An 18,229-nucleotide genomic window follows, 5' to 3' on the forward strand; every position below is an offset into this window, starting at 1 on the left:
TCCTTTATATATCTCCACATGTCATGACTGCAAGAGTACCTGTTGCTGAAACCTGACCAGGATCTGTATTTACCATCCTCTGCCTTTATCCCTGTGAGGGAACTGCTTAATTGACCTGTCTGATATACTCAGGGGTCCATCTGTAGAGGTGAGCGGCTTGTACTACCGAAGGTGGAGGTCCATTTCACTACAGTCACCCTACCAGATATTGCATGTCACGATTATCACTGGAGGAATTGCTGGATTTTATTTGGATCTAGTTTTTATATGGACTATTATTGATGGTTTTTATTTAGTTTTATATGCGCTGTACTGCCTTTCTATTTAACTAGCTGTAAGCCATAATCATCAAAATTAAAAGAAAGAAATTCTTGACACATATCACTCTGTGTGTAATGAATCTATAGAATGAGTTTCACTTTTTGAATTGAATTACTAAAATAAAGTAACTATTCTAATTTTTTGGAGCTGCACCTGTACATAGTATGCAAAACAAGTGACAGGGTTGGGCAGAGATGTGCGGCTTATAGGACCTTCTTGTTTTCCATTTGAGACCGTGTTTCCCCGAAAATAAGACCTACTCCGAAAACAAGACCTAGTGTTTTTTTCCAGGAGGGCTGCAATATAATGCCGCGTACACACGGTCGGACTTTTCGTCTACAAAAGTCCAACGGACGCTGACGGACTAAAGCTGGCTGGTAATCCGATCGTGTGTGGGCTTCTCCGGACTTTCAACGGACTTTTTTAGCCTCAAATCCGACGGACTTTAGATTTGAAACATGCTTCAAATCTTTACGTCGTAAGTACGACGGACCCCGAAATCCGCTCGTCTGTGTGCTAGTCCGACGGACAAAAAACCCATGCTAGGGCAGCTATTGGCTACTGGCTATGAACTTCCTTATTTTAGTCCGGTGTACGTCATCACGTACGAATCCGTCGGACTTTTGTGTGGTCGTGTGTAGGCAAGTCCGTTCGTAAGAAAGTCTGCCGCAAGTCCGCCGAAGGTACGTCGGAAGTCTGTCGGACAGGCTGTCGGACTTTTGTAGACGAAAAGTCCGACCGTGTGTACGCGGCATAAGCCCTACTTGGAAAATAAGCCATAGTTTAAAATTCTTGTAAAAGCCTATAATCCACTCACTACAGTAGTATATAATACGCAATGTGTGTGTTTCTGTAATGTAATTGCAGGGAAGAGAGCTTCGGCGGGTCACAGAAGCACAGAGTGGAGCTATAACTAAGGTATTTGGCACAATTATATTACAGAAACAAACACATTGTACATTATATACTACTGTAATAGAGTGGATTATAGGATTGTACAAGCATTTTAACTCACTTCACACTGGGGATTCCTTTCAGGGAGAGAGAGGGGGAGAGAAGACTGCACTGAAAATAAGCCCTACTGTGTCTTTTGTTGCCAAAATTAATATAAGACCCAGGCTTATTTTTGGGGAAACACGGTATTTGAAGCCAGGATGACCTCTATCCTTGCCTGCTTTCCCAGCGGTTTGCCATGGAAGAGAACCCGAGTGAGCCTTGAGCAGCATCTGTTATTTGGTTTTGAATCAAGTACAGCCCTGGCCAAAAGTTTTAAGAATGACAAATAATTTTCACAAAGTCTGCTGCTTCAGTTTTTTATGATGGCAATTTGCATATACTCCAGAATGTTATGAAGAGTGATCAGATGATTTGCAAAGTCTCCAGTAAAGTTAGCCCAAATTTTTTTATATTGTGAAAGATGATGTTACACCGAGTAAATTGATAGCCAACATGTCACGCTTCAAAGTTGTGCCTGCTCGTGGAATGGCGACAAACTTTTACCCTTAAAAATCTCCATATGTGTAGTTTAAAAAATTCTACAGGTTGCATGTTTTGAGTTACAAAGGAGGTCTAGGGCTAGAATTACTGCTCTCGCTCGATGGCGGTGATACCTCACATGTGTGGTTTGAACACCGTTTTCATATGCGGGCGCTACTCATGTATGCGTTTGCTTCTGCACGTGAGCTTGGTGGGACGGGGCACGTTTAAAAAATAATTTTCTTCTTCTAATGCCCTGTACATACGACCGGTTTTGTCGTCGGAAAAAAACTCCGAAGGATTCTCTGACGGAACCCTGACAGAATTCCGCACAAGTGGTCTTGCCTACACACTGTCACACCAAAGTCCGACCGTCCAGAACGTGGTGACGTACAACGGGACTAGAAAAAGGAAGTGCAATAGCCAGTAGCCAATAGCTTCCGTCTTGTACTTGCTTCAGAGCAAGTGTAATTTTTGGTCCGTCGGAACAGCATACAGACGAGCGGGTTTCCTGACAGGAACTGGTTCCGTCGGAAATATTTAGAACATGTTCCATTTCTAGGTCCGTCAGAATTTTTGAAAAAAGAAAAGTCAAATGAGGCATACACACGATCGGAATAGACGATGAAAAGCTTCCGTCTGACTTTTTCTGTCGGACATTCCGCTCGTGTGTATGCGGCATTATTTATTTTACTTTTTTTTTTTTTTTTTTACACTGTTTTTAAAAAAAAAAAAAAAAAAAAATTGCTGCTCCGGTAAGTTTCGGAGGACAACGGAGCGCGGGGCCCCTCTCCCGCTGCCGATAAAAGTGATCTCGTGGCGAATCCGCCGCTGAGACCACTTTTATCTGAAAGCGGACCGCCCGCTTAAGACGAGAATACTAGGTTTATGGCAGCTATCTGCTGCCATAACAACGATACTCATCTTCAAAGTACCACCGTATAATGACGGCGGGCGGTCCGTAAGTGGTTAACCATGGTTACCTGCAAGGAAACACATGCAGTCATCATTGCTTTGCACAAAAAGGAATTCGCAGGTAAGGATATTGCTGCTACTAAGATTGCACTTAAATCAACCATTTATCGAATCAAGAACTTCAAAGAGAGAGGTTCAATTGTTGTGAAGAAGGCTTCAGGGCGCCCAAGAAAGCCCAGGAAGTGACAAGACCATCTCCTCCTGATTCAGCTGCGGGATCGGGGCACCACCAGTGCAGAGCTTGCTCAGGAATGGCAGCAGGCAGGTGCGAGTACATCTGCACACTCAGTGAGGAGAAGACTTTTGGTGGATTGCCTGGTGTCAAGAAGGGCAGCAAAGAAGCCACTTCTCTCCAGGAAAAACATCAAGGACAGACTGACGTTCTGTAAAAAGGTACATGGATTGGACTGCTGAGGACTGGGGTAAAGTCATTTTCTCTGATGAATCCCCTTTCCGAGAGTTTGAGGCATCCGGAAAAAACCTTGTCCGGAGAAGAAAAAGTGTACAGTAAAGCATCCTGAGACCATTTATGTGTGGGGTTGCTTCTCAGACAAGAGAGTGGGCAAACTCACAATTTTCAAGAAGAAATAAGAACACAGCCATGAATAAATCAACTTCTCCCAACCATCCAAGAACTGTTTAAGTGGCTCAAGGAACAAAACATAAAAATTTTGGGTCCATGGCCAGGAATCTCTCCAGACCTTAATTCCATTGGGAACTCGCGGTCAATCCTCAAGTTCCCAATGGGTGAACAAAAAACCCCACAGATTCTGACAAACTCCAAGCATTGATTATGCAAGAACGGGCTGCCATCAGTTAAGATGTGTCCCAGAAGTTGATTGACAGCATACCAGGGTGGATTGTAGAGGTCTTGAAAAAAAGAAGGGTCAACACTGCAAAGATTGACTCTTTGCATAAACGTAATGTAATTGTCAATACAAGCCTTTGACACTTTTAGTATACCATTGTAACATCTGACAAAAAGATCTACAAACACTGACGCAGCAGATTATTTTTTTTTTCTGTCATTCTCAGTTTTTTGGCCAGGGCTGTATGGGTAGACTCAGTTTAACATATACAGATATAGATATAGAAAAATAACTTAGAGCAGAAAGTCCCACAACAAAAAATTGCTAGGATTTTTTGGGCAAAAGAGACATGCAAACAGTTTTGTCAAAATCCCTATAATCTAGCAGATTGTGTAGTTTCTATGTATATTGCACCATGCAGTGAACAATCCTGAAACGCCAAGAATAATGCTGGGTTAATGTAAATTTTGTGTGATTGTGCAGAAATTGCATCATCAGTGGCCACCCAGTGAAGAGAAATGTTGTGGGACTCGGAAGCAGCAACATGGGAAGAAGTGTCAACTAGTGCCTAGACCTGTCATTACTGGAGGAGAAACTATGTGGGGTTAGTGTGCCACACTTAGCACATTATGGCAACAGCCCACCCACCATTAAGGTGGGCTGTTGCCACATCAGACAGGAAATTAGCACACATAGCAATAAGAACTTTTTTTAGTACAGTTAAAAAAAAGGGCTAGAACCCCTGTTCGTTTTTTTTTTTTTTTGTTTTTTTTCTGTGTGTAGAGCATTCCTTCCCTTCCTGTTCCAACTGTTGCTGCCACCTAGGACAGAAACTTAATTAAAATCTCTCCAATAAGAACAAAAGTCTACAACAGAAACCTGACACATGGTATACTCCTTCCTGAATGTATCCAAAACTAAAATTAAAAAATATGGTTAGACTTCCACTTAAAATCATTTACTACCAAGACATTAACCGCTTGTTGACCAGCCGCCGCAGTTATACTGCAGCAGGTTGGCTCGACTGTGTGAATCGCCATAGGTGTACCTCGGGCTCATGCGTAACTTTCTGTGGGCGCTCGCGATGATTGGACAGTGGGGGAGCCAATTAGCGGGTCCAGCAGACTCAATGTTCGCCGGCTGCCCGTGAACATTCCCCGCAGTGACAGAACGGGAATCTGCTGAAGTAAACAAGGCAGATCATCGTTCTGTCAGGGGATGACACAGAGATCTTGTATTTCTCTTATGCAGGAAGACAGATCTGTGTGTTGTCCCAGGCAGCCCATCCCCCCACACAGTAAACACACCCAGGGAACATATTTAACCCCTTCCCTGCCACTGTCATTAGTACAAGGTCAGTGCATATTTTTAGCACTGATCACTGTATAATTTGTCACTGGTTCCCAAAAAGGTGTCAAAAATGTCAGTTAGGTGTCTGATCTGTCCGCCGCAATGTCGCAGTCCCGCTAAAAATCGCAGATCACTGCCATTGCTAGTAAAATAAAAAAGCCATAAATCTATCCACTATTTTGTGGACGCTATAACTTTTGTGCAAACCAGTCAATATACTTATTGTTTTTTTTTTTTACCAAAAATACATAGCAGAATACAGTTTGGCCTAAATTGATGAAGAAATTCGATTTTTTTTAATTTACTTTTTTGGGTATGCTTTATAGCAGAAAATAGAAAATGTTTTTTTTTTTTCAAAATTGTCGTTTTTTTTGTTTATAGTGCAACAAATAAAAACCGCAGCGGTGATCAAACACCACCAAATGAAAGCTCTATTTGTGGGAAAAAAAGGGCATCAATTTTATTTGGGTACAGCGTCACACGACCGCGCAATTGTCATCTAAAGTAACGCAGTGCCGTATCGCAAAAAATGGCCTGGTCGGGAATCCTTCCGTGGCTGAAGTGGTTAATACCTGCAGAGTAACCCCAGTTATACACAGTCTGCTCATTGTATTTGGATGGAATCACTTGGCTTGGCTGCCGTTATATATGTGGATTTATTTGATGCAGTTACACAAACTAATATGAATTAATGTGTCTGGGGTTAGGTTAACATTGGTTAACTAGTACCTGCACTGGACAGCGCCACCCAATGATGTAACAATAGCCATAGCAGCCCTTGTAGCTGCTACGGGGCCTGAGAGTGGAAGGGGGGCCCATTAAAGGGAGACAAACTCAGAAAATCAGTTTGCATATGAAGATAACACCAATCCAGTATTGTTGTGTTTTTCTTCTGACACAAACCCTGCACCCCCTGTGACATTTCCAATCAAGAAGAGGGGACCTCGGACAGGAGGAGACTTCAGAATCTTGGTTGCTTCTAGCCACAGATCCCCCTTTCAGGATGTGCATGAGGGAGGAATTTGTTTAGCTGTGTTATGCTAACCATACACATTAAGATTTCTTAATTGCCCGCTTGATTTTCCCATCTGCCCTAAGCAGAGAAGATGGACAGATATTGTATTCAGACAGCTGCATTACCTGTAGTTGGTTTAGACATACCTTATGGTAGGATCTATGAAAGTAGGGGCCAATTAAAATTTAGCTATGGGTCTGCCATGATCTGTAGTTGCTGCTGCAGCCACCCACACATTGTTAAGTCTAGGTACCAGTCCAATAAGTTAAACTTAATCCCTGGTATACTTCAAAGAAAAACTACAGTGAGCCTGCCTGTAAATCAGTCCTTAGTATTTTCCCCCACTCTCGGAGATTATCATAATGAGCAAAACCGTCTATAATGATAAATTACTACATGACATTTACGTTGCTGTCATTACAGCTCTAACAGGCTACATTAAAACAAGTGCATGTTGCATTTTGCTGGTTTGAGCTAATATAGCAGATTTGCCAAGCAAAACACACACAGTATTGTTTGATAAAGCAATACAAAGTGCAATGATGATTTGCAAAGTTCAGTAATTCAGGAAAGTTCAGTGCCCAATCAGATTTCAGTTTACTGTTTTTAGATGGTTTCGGTTTGGCTGCTGTGGTTAACTGCACACGGTAGCGGTTCTTTGTGCTGCTGGTCCTGTGTGGGCAGCAAATGTTTACGCTCTGGTACTTTGCTTGTTTTACAGGTACTAGTTGATTAGCGTTGATGGAATTCGCCTATGGTATGACTGAAACGGGCAGATCTGAAAGACGGTGCTGGTCTTGTATCATGTACATCTTCTTCATACCCCTGACCTTTCAGTATATATTAGAAGAGCCTCTCCAAGGGAACATATCAGGAAACTACGGAAAGAAAACACACATGTTAATAAAGTTCAGCAAGGGCAGGATCAATAAAACATAGGAACCTGGGTTACTATAGGTTACAGCCCATCAATCCTGATCTAAAGCTCAACATCATAGAAGACATTGGTTTACTCAAGTAGGTGAATCTGATACTCTCCGAGCAAATCCCAATTCTCTTGAATGTGATCTGCTGTATATTGGACAAACCATTAAGTACATATGCATACTAATAAGACAGTTGTGTGGAAAGTATTGGGTTTAACCGCCTGCCGACCAGCCGCCGTCATATTGCGGCAGGTTGGCACGATCCCGTGAACTGGTCATGATAAAAATCGCAGATCGCCGCCATTACTAGTAAAAAAATAATCAAAATGCTATAAATCTATCCCCTATTTTGTAGACGATATAACTTTTTCGCAAACCAATCAATATACGCTTATTGCGATTTTTCTTACCAAAAATATGTAGAGGAATACATATCAGCCTAAACTGAGAAAAAATTTGCTTTTAAAAAAAAAAAAAAAATGGGGATAATTATTACAGCAAAAAGTTAAAAATATTGGGTTTTTTTTTCAAAATTGTCGCTCTTTTTTTGTTTATAGCGCAAAAAATAAAAACCGCAGAGGTGATCAAATACCACCAAAAGAAAGCTCTATTTGTGGGAAAAAAGTACGTCAAATTTGTTTGGGTGCAACGTCGCACGGCCGCGCAATTGTCAGTTAAAGCTTCGCAGTGCCGAATCGCAAAAAATGGCCTGGTCATTGAGCAGCCAAATCTTCCGGGGCTGAAGTGGTTAAATTGATTTGCTCATCTCTAGAAGACATGTTGGGGCTGATCATTCATCAGTTGTTTTGTAAAGAATCATAGAACTGAACACTTAAATGAATCCCTGACACATTGGGGTTGATTTACTAAAACTGGAGTGTGTAAAATCTAGTGCAGCTGTGCATAGAAACCAATCAGCTTCTATCTTCAGCTTGTTCAATTAAGCTTTGACAAAAAAAAAAAAAAAAAACAAACAAACCTGGAAGCTGATTGGCTACCATGCACAACTGCACCACATTTTGCACTCTCCAGCTTTAATAAACCAACTCCACTGTTTTATTTTCCAAAGATACAGAATATTACCATTTCCATCCTGTTGTCTTTGCTTGTCAGCAGCAAGATTTTGGTTGCCCACAGATGATAGACATCCCACCATTTGCCCACATCTGTATCACCTAACAATCAAGACCCACTGCAACCTTCTCTACTATTTGGTTATTATGTTAGTGCATTTTGGTTACATTACATATTACATGTTGTGCTAGAGGCTTTTTTATTTTGTTTTTTTTAATACATATTTTAAGCCTATAGCGCGTCTGTCTGTATATTTGATCATTACGTTACTGCACATGTGTGGTGGGTGCAGTTCATGGTAGAGAAAGCCTCATTGACCTTCTCTTCAAAAAATCACCAGTCATGTAGAGAATTTCAAAAAAGCCAGATAAAGCTCTGAACATTATTGCCTCTAATGAACCCCACACAACTTGATGGTCCCCTATTCCTCACAATCAATGCTCACGCTACAAACAATTAAGACAGTAAAAGTGAACCTGACCTGGCTTAAAATAATTCTAGGTAACCGTGCTGAGGTTGGGCCTGCAAATACCTGTGTTAATAATTGAGTCAGTCTCCATTTAGATCAGTGCTTTTCAACTCCTGTCCTCAGGTCCGACTAACAGGCCAGATTTTAAGTATTACCTTGGGGAGATGCAGACGAGAATACTGCAATCACTGAGCAGCAAATGGTATCACATGTGATGTATTTCAGTTATCTTGCAAACCCAGCCTGTTAATAGGTCCTGAGGACAGGATTGGAGAACCACTGAATTAGATCATAGGTTATACCTGGAAATACTGGGTATTACACATTGGGGGGGAGATTTACTAAAACTGGAGCACTCAGAATCTGGTGCAGCCGTGCATAGTAGCCAATCAGCTTCCAACTTCAGCTCGTTTAAGCTTTGACAATAAAACCTGGAAGCTGATTGGTTTCAATGCAAAGCTGCACCATATTTTGACTGTTCCAGTTTTAGTAAATCAACCCCATTGTTTCTCTTGGTAAATGGAGTAGCAGTAGGGTTGCCACATCATCCCTTTAATCCAGGACACATATTAATTACACAGGTTCTGAGTCTGATTTAATGCAGATATGGCACCAAGTGAGTTTAATTACACCGTAATCAGCCACAGAACCTGTGTAATTAATGTGTGTCCTGGATTAAAAGGATGATGTGACATCCCTAAGTAGCAGGGGACTGAAGGGAAAGTAAGTATAAGCAGATGTGGGTGCATAAATTAATGTGAACTTATTATTCTGCCCTGCATTGACAAAGCACACTTGAGGCAACTGTTGCTTTAGAAATGTTTAGGCCAGTTCCAGGAAGCATCATAGGTAAATATAAGCCAGTGTTTCTCAACTTTTTTTCAGTCAAGGCACCCTTTAAAATGATGAACAGTCTCGAGGCGCCCCATTATAAAATGTAAAAAACTATTCTAAAAAACTATTCTAATAGCTTTACACAATGCAGCCACATCCACACATAGGACACCCAACGTTAGAGGTGGTTTATTCTTCCAAAGTAAATACACTTTTGCACACCCGGTACTAGTATTCCAATGTTTCTCTTCTCCCTCAATTTCTCTCCATCAGTCAGCTAATGTGACCCCAGTGCTAAAGGGAGGGGTGTACAGGAGGGTCAAACAAGGATGCTGTGGAGTCAACAGACATCCTCCTTATTAACTGACGTCATTGGTTGTTACGATGCCAGTGTCTATAAAGTCGTAATGGTGCATAATAAAAACCAGTGGCTTTGTGTAACTAAAAGGCAGGCTTAGTCCACCTGCTGCCTTATATACAATTTTTGATCAATTTTTTTGGAAAGGCACCCTGGTTGAAAAAGGCTGATATAAGCTGTGTATAGACATATATACTATGTAGGTTAAGTAGATAATACAGTATTTCACAGTGTTTTAGTCAAAAGCTTTTTAGTTCCTTCTGTCCCCACAATAACCTTACTGGTATACCTTTTCTGAATTTTGTTTTGGTTTCCAGTTTGGCAATGGCTGAAATCCATATCTTGAGTAATAAAATCTGTGTAAAACCACAGCAAAATTAATCTTGGAATGAAATCTTGCATGCTAGTTGCCTTATGAGACAATAAAGTTCCTTAGAATTAATAACTGTAGAGTGAATTTGGAGAGGGTCATTGGTCTGGGCACGATGCCCTTCACAGCATGTGAAACTCGTGTAATTTTTAATTTGCCATACCCCGCTGCCACTTACAAGAAACCAATGATAACAAGGAGTGGTAGGACGTCTGGCTTTGTCATAAGTTAAATAGAAAGTCAGGGGACTGTGCTGTTTGTGAGGAATATTTTGCATATAAAACTTATTAAAAGTGAATAAGGGACATGAGTGGTATGTCATGTGATGTATTGTCTATGTGATGTCACACTCCAATATCCAGAACAGAACAGTGCAAAAGATCAAACACACAATTACTAAAGTATCATATAAGCTTTAACAGATTAATGTGATTTTAAATGTTTTATTTAATCTGCTTTTTTCTAAAATCAGTGCGCATTAATATAATACCTGTTAATCTGGCAATTAATTTCAAGATCATATAGGTGTGAAAAGAGTGGAGTTTTAGGGGTGTATTTCAAGGGTTGAAAAGTACCAAGTGCATGTAGAAGGAAAGTCTAGAGAAGGGGAAACGTTTGTTAGAAGTCCTAAATATAGGGGAAGCGAGTATAGATGACGATCAGGTGCAAGGTAAAACTTGCATTTGCAAGGGGATGTGTTTTGAGTTTTGATGTGTATTTTCTTCTTTAACCACTTGCCCTCTGGAAGATTTTCCCCCTTCTTCATGACCAGGCCATTTTTTTGCAATATGGCACTCCGTCACTTTAACTGACAATTGTGTGGTCGTGCGACGCTGTACCCAAAAAAAATTGATGTCCTTTTTTTCCCCCACAAATAGAGAGATTTCCTTTGGTAGTATTTGATTGCCCCTGCGGTTTTTATTTTTTGCACTATAAACAAAAAGATATAAAAAATATATATAAAATATATATATTTTACTGCTATAAAACATCCAAAAAAAAAAAAAACAAATTCTAATTTCTTCATCATTTTAGGCCAATATGTATTCTGCTACATATGTTTGTTAGAAAAATTCCAATAAGCGTAAACTGATTGGTTTGAACAAAAGTTAGAGCATCTACATACTATGGGATTTTTAAAATTTATTTATTTACTAGTATTGTCGGCGATCAGCAACTTATCACTGACAGTCAGACACTGACACTAATACAGTGATCAGTGCTAAAATTATGCACTGTCACTGTACTAATGACGCTGGCTGGGAAGGGGTTAACATCAGGGGCGATCAAGGGGTTAACTGTGTGCCTAGCTAGTGATTTTGTGTGGGAGGTGCTTTTACTAGGGGAAGGCATGGATCCATTTCCCTGTTTTGCAGAAACACAGGATCCATGCCTTCCCTACTGACAGAACAGTGATCTCCGTTCTCCCTCAGTACCAAAGGATCAGTGGGTGCCAGCAGACATTTGAGTCCAAAGTACCCGCCGATCTACTGTGTATAACCATAGAGGGAGCGAGCCGCGGGTGGCACGCATGTGTGCCCCCTACCCGGACGTGCAGGATCACGTACTAGGTACGCGATCCCGCCCAGCAGTGCCACTTTGGCGCCGTATATGTAAGTTATACAGTCCACAGTGGTTAAACAGACATTGGAGGAGACTAATGCCCCGTACACACAATCCGAAAATCGGATGACAGATCGTCCGACTTTTTTCGCTTACTAGTCACAAGTACAAATTGAATAGGTTACTAAAGTCACGAAAATTCTCGTACGACAGAAAAAAAATTCTGAAGTGATGTCATGTGTTGTGGTGTATTTGTATTGTCTTTTCGGACAACAACTGTACTGACTAAACGAAAATCATACGATCTGGTATCGTACGAGGAAAATTTTCATGCTTGTCTGATCGAGTAATATCAGGTGAACTGTCATGATCAGCTCTCAAAAGCTCTGTACCAACGATCAGATTATTGTACAATCGATTTCAAATCGGTATTTGTCGTACAATTTTCGGATCGTGTGTACGGGACATTGCTAAAACTGGAGAGTGCAAAATGTGGTGCAGCTGTGCATGGTAGCCAATCAGCTAACAAAAAAACCTGGAAGCTGATTGGTTTCTATGCAGAGATGCACCAGATTTTGTACTCTCCGGTTTTAGTAAATCAACCACAATATATACATTTCATCATTTCCAACACAAAACTTACCAAACAAGTGGTTTATTCCTAATCTGAGTATAGTTGTTGGCATCACAATGTAAAATGTTACCATGTTTAACTAAATTAACCTTCAACGTGCTATTAGCAAAACAGTGAAAGGAAGCTGAACACAATATATAATTTACTTTGCGAGCTGCTATGTTAAACTATATATATCAATTTGCTTATTAACAAAAACCATGAATGAAAGCTGCTACCACTTTCCACATTCTCATATCTGTGTTATACAATACTAGAATAAATAATAACAGTGCAGCGCTTTCTACACATATAATCAAAATGCATAAATCAAAAAAATACACAAACATAAATGTCAATTCATTGATATGTTGATTCTTCAATCCTTCTCTCTTCTACTACTTGTTTTAGTGCTTCAACTTATTCACACCAGTGCTTTAAATATTATAAATGACAACACTGGACATGCTCAACTAGAGACCTTGTCATCACACATCCATTATACCAGTTGCCAAATAAAGCTTCTGGTTTACAACCCAGCCCAGCCTTATTCCACAACACCACTTACAATGGGCAAAAAATCTGAATCAGTTGTTATGTAAGCTGGTAAAGACAAAGGCCAGAGAGGTATAAATCAAAAGAAAAAAAGTATTGGTTTTAGAAAAACCAAAATTATACTCACCTAGGTGGATGCAGCATCGATCCAATGCTGCAATCAAGAAAAAACTGTAAAAATGTAAAAAAAAAATAAAAAATAAAAAAGGATGTTTGTATCTCTTTGATATGCACCAATAGGAGAAAAAAAAAATCATACACCATAAAAATGTGTACTTTAGGGAAAAAAGCCTGTTTGTGTGTGCTGGGCCATATGCTAGCCATTATATACAATGCAACTCCATTTACAACTAAGGCCTCTTTCACATGAACGATCCGTTCAGGTCCGCCTGTCAGTTTTTTAGGTGGACCTGAACAGACCCTCCATAGACCTCTATGGAGCATCGGATGTCAGCGGTGACATGTCCGCTGACATCCGACCCGCTCCAATCCGAAAAAGTGTAACGGAGGAAAAACCTACTTTTCCATCCGTTTTTGGATCGGGTGACAATGGACTCTACGGTCTGTCATCATCCGATCCCCCCATACGAGAGAGCGGCGCTCTGACAGATCCGTCGCTGCACACCTGTCATCTGCCTGCTCAGCGGGGATCCACGGAGCGATCCCCGCTGAGCAAGCGGGTGTTCACGGAGCGGATCATCAGGGATCCGCCCCGTGTGAAAGGACCCTAAATCCTCCTTGACTGCAATTAGAAACATATCCTGAGCTGCTGGAAGCCAATATCTAACCTGTACCTCTTAACTGAGAAGTATATCCATAGCTCACAATTACATAGTTACATGGTAGGTGAGGTCAAAAAAAAGACACAAGTCCATCAAGTCCAACCTATGTGTGTGATTATATGTCAGTATTGCATTGTATATCCCTGTATGTTGTGGTCGTTCAGTTGTTTATCTAATAGTTTCTTGAAACTATCGATGCTCCCTGCTGAGACCACCGCCTGTGGAAGGGAATTCCACATCCTGGCCAGTCTTACGGTAAAGAACCCTCTACACAGTTTAAGGTTAAACCTCTTTTCTTCTAATTTTAATGAGTGGCCACGAGTCTTGTTAAACTTACTTCAGCGAAAAAGTTTTATCCCTATTGTTGGGTCACCAGTACGGTATTTGTAAATAAAAATGAGCATGTGCACAAAATCAGTTTACTGGTGACATTAGGGGAATTATGAAAGAGTGGTGCAAGCACAAGATTGTACCACTCTTCTAGACATAGAAAATGGAGCAGATGCTTCTCCCAATTAAAAAAGTGGTGCAGTGCCCTGTTCTGCCATGTCCAAGACAGGCAGCACAGGGAACAGAGAGCTGAAGCTGCATGCTCCGATCTCTCGGCCTGTCCCCAACTCCCTGCTTGGCTCAGAGTGGGAGGGGGGAGCAGGGCTGTAAGTTCGACAGGCTCTGCTTCTGTGGTGTAATCACTGCACATGCAGAAAGAGGGATGTGGGCTGCCTACTGACAGTTCACATCCTGTACAATAAGGTCACACCTGGCGTGAAGCTCCGGGAGTTTTCACTCTGGAAAGCTGCTGTATTCCCTCTGTTAACTAGGGACAGATCTGTACTAATTTCTAATTCATTCTGAAATAGAAACTGACATTGGTGGTGCATATAGACCCAAAACAGGTCTATCTGCTTAGTTAATGTGGATCACGCCACTCCTGAGAGCTTCCCGAGGCCCCGTTTACACCTGAGCGATTTTCTGCTTGAAGCTTGTAGCTCTAAAATGCTCAACAAACCAAATCCCAATGGCCTCTGTTCACATCTGAGTATTCTGTTGCCTGAGGCAAAACACCTGAAGCTCATAAAAGTATATGAGCCTCTTTTTGGCAGATTACAAGCCCCATAGACTTGGCCCCATAGACTTCCATAGAAATGCCTGACTAGAGCAGAAAACGCTCATAAAATGCTCAAATAGCAGCTCTCCACCCCTTATTTCCTCTCCCTCTCCTCCCCCTAGTGCTTTCTAAAACACCTGAAGCTTTAAAAAACTTGTGGTACACTTCTAAAATGCTTTTAAAAAGTTTGTAAAAAGCTGCAAAAAAAGCTTAAAAAACGCCCGAAAAACTAAGTAAATTGATTTGCTCAGGTGTGAATGGAGCCTGAGCCATTATAATAGTGCAGGAAGCTTAAAAGATAAGTTTGCCATTTTTTTTTTTCCAAGACCCATACTTACCTAGGTCAATACAGCATTGGTCCGAGGCTGCTTCTATCACCCGCCGGCTCTAAGATTGAGAACCGAGAGATCAAACACCGCCGATCGCTTGGTTCTCAGAGCTCTGTGAGCAGAGAGCTGGTGACTCTCAGTCACTGGCTCTCTACTCTGCTCCCCCATGCTCACTGGAGTGCTGGGCTATGGTGGGGGTGGAAGCGGCTGGCTCAGACTCTCAGCGACTTGCTGAGAGACTGAGCTGGGTGACAGTCCAGGTTTGTGGGTGGATCCAGACCATATTGTTACAAACTTTCCCCAACCTGGACCGGCTCTGTGACATCAGCCATCAGCGGGCTTCAGCCCCCTGTCTGCAGAAAATAGGTCACAGGAGTGCAGAACGAACTGCACTCATGTGATCCATAGGAGAAGTACAGCCAAACGAGCTTTGGCTGTACTTCTTCTTTAATTCCCCCTGGATTATGTGCTTCGAGTTTACATGTTCTTGCTGTATTAACATGTTTTTCTTCTGGGTAATCTAGCTATTCTCCTACAGCAAGATAACACATTTATAGTAAATGACTTACACCTAAACGATAAGCTCCAGGCACCCTAGTATTATCTGCAGTCACAACTCTATAATTTTGAGAGCCTCCATAGTGGGAGCACATATACAGTATAGTAATAGATAGATTGAGGGCAGGTTTGCCTGGAGGGGGGCCACTCCTCAAAAAGGCACATGGCACACTGGACACCCAGCAAATAGCACAATGGCAGCAAAGGTGTCCAATGCGTCCCCTCAACAAATAACCAATAGGACAAACAGCAACTCCCCAAACCTACAACTGGCCTGAACAGCAAGGAGCACATGGAAGGGCGACGCATGTCAAACAAAAACAGAAAAATTCCCAGCTCAACTTACCAGTCAGCCTGCATTAAACCAAATTGTCCTATCACAGTTCACACTAAAAACGGGGGTTTGGTTGCACACATTTACAAATACATGCGTAAGCTGTGACAAGACCCCCCCCCCCAGTCTTATCTGCAGTCCTAACTCTATACATTTTGAGAGCCATTAAATTCCTTCTAGAGTTCCCCTTCTATGTAATGTACTGCATTTGCTGGCAGATCTCATTATCAGTTGTAATATAGATTTGAACACTGTCTGTCCTCACAAAGGGTTAAAGGTCTTAGGGCGGTGCACTAAAAGACCTCTGATGTCTCATTAAAGGGAATGTGTCAAGCAAGCACTTAAACCCTCTCTCTAAACCCTCTCCCCTCCCAACCTCATATTTTATGAAAATTATTGGATAATATATTGTATACTATTTTAGGGGATAAGTAATATTCAGGCCTGAAATAATTTTTTTAAACAAGTGTACAAAAAAAACCCTCACAAAAATGGATCTGAAAGGGTTAAACTCCTGCTGACTTTGTCAATACTATCAGTGAAATAAGTATATTGGCCAAGTTTTATGAGTATGCAGATAAGCTGGAACCATTTATATTATTCCTTATAGCACATAGGTGAAATCATGAGCTGCATGAGATCATTGAATCATCCAGTACAAAAAATGATGTAAAATATTTTAGAAATGCTCGGGATAAACATACAGCTATGCCAAGAATGATTACAGGACTAGAAATAACTTTGAAGCAGACAGACCAATGAGAAATCTAGGTGGATCTACTAGTCTTTATCCACTGTCTTGTTACAGAATGATATGCAATTCTATAAATCATATCAGAGTAAGAAAACAATTCCACTAGAAGCCTGGCTGCTATGTCTTCCCGATCTATGACACTTTGAAAGTCTTGTTTCTGAGCAAATCTTGTCCAGACACGCCAAACTACCAAGGACATTTCACTTTGTCTGCTTTCATTTTTTTTTGTTTCTCTGTGTCAAACTATTCTTAATTATTAATTCTGCCACAGAGTGCCCTCTGCTGGAAGCATATTGCTCCCATTTCCATGTCTTGCATCCTTCACCAGCTCACCAGCTATATGAATGACTTTCCATCGGATGAACAATAAACCATGACATGCCTACTAAGGCTTAGTACCACCATGGATGGAAGTCTAAATGGGACCTACCACTGACATACACTATCCAGGTCTTTAGCACACCATTTCACATGGACCTGGACTTGTGTTCCCTTCAAACAACCAATGGAAAGTAGAAGCCCCCCCCCCCAAATTGTCCTTTACGTCACTGGATGTTTAATGAGCCCACGGGTTAACTTCATATCAATTCACTTTAATATAGATTTCAGTAAATCAAAGTTTTTCGTAGGGGCATATTTATTGTTGCTTTAACCATAAATTTTCCCAACATTTGACAATTTTTTTCAGTTATGATTTGATTTTCCACATTCACTCTGTGCCAACCAGCCATAACATTATGACCACTGACCGGTGAATAACCTTGAATAACTTGTTACAATGGCATCCGAAAGTGGGTGGGATTTATTTGGTAGCAAGTGAATATGTCCCTGAAGTTGATATGTTGAAAACAGAAAAAAACATGCAAGCGTAAGGATTTGAGTGACTTTGACAAAGGCCAAATTGTCTTGGCTGGATGACTGGGTCAGAGCATCTAAAAAACTGCAGCTCTTTTGGGATGTTTCTGGTCTGCAGTGGTCAGCACCAACCAAAAATTGTCCAAGGAAGGAAAACCAGCAAAACCTGTAACAGGGTCATGGGCAGCCAAGGCTCTCTGAAGCAGGCGGGGAGCAAAGGCCGGTCTGTGTATTCTGAGCCAATAGACGAATTACCGTAGCTCAGATTGCTGAAAAAGTTAATACTGGTTTCAATAGAAAGGTCAAAACACACACTTTGTTGTGTATGGGGCTGCGTAGCCACAGACTGGTCAGGGTGCCCATGTTGACCTGTGTCCACAGCCAAAAGCACCTACAATGTGAACATGAGCATCAGAGCTTGACCACAGGGACAATGGAATAAGGTGGTCTGTTCTGATGAACTCAGGAAGGATTTGAGGTACACAAGTCTGACGTGTTGACTTCCAAATTCTATACAATCGAGCATCTACGGATGTGCTGGGAAAGCAAGTCCAATCCATGGAGGTCCCACCTCGCAACTTACAGGATGTAAAGGATCTGTTGAAGGCTGAAGGCTTGGTGCCAGATACCACAGCATACCTTCAGAGGTCTAGTGGGCTTCATGTCTCCATGGGTTATGGTGGGTGGTCATAATGTTATGGCTGACTGATGAGTATGTATTAACATTAATTTTCACCTGTCAAACATTTAATTAAACAAGTTTACCTAATATCAGCTCTTCAATTGTAAAGTGATTTACTC

General features: G+C 41.3%; 1 protein-coding gene across 1 annotated transcript in view; it reads right to left on the reverse strand.

Moving 5' to 3' along the window:
- Positions 1–2,481: 2,481 nt before the first annotated feature.
- Positions 2,482–18,229, reverse strand: part of TMEM241 (transmembrane protein 241) — a 218,584-nt gene continuing 202,836 nt past the window's right edge. Inside the window, exon 15 of the mRNA XM_073631474.1 lies at positions 2,482–6,824. Coding sequence (XP_073487575.1) covers positions 6,764–6,824 — 61 coding nt within the window. The 3' untranslated portion in view covers positions 2,482–6,763. The remainder of the gene's footprint in view (positions 6,825–18,229) is intronic.

This window comes from Aquarana catesbeiana, linkage group LG05 (assembly GCF_042186555.1).
Source record: "Aquarana catesbeiana isolate 2022-GZ linkage group LG05, ASM4218655v1, whole genome shotgun sequence".
NCBI classification, from domain to species: domain Eukaryota; kingdom Metazoa; phylum Chordata; class Amphibia; order Anura; family Ranidae; genus Aquarana; species Aquarana catesbeiana.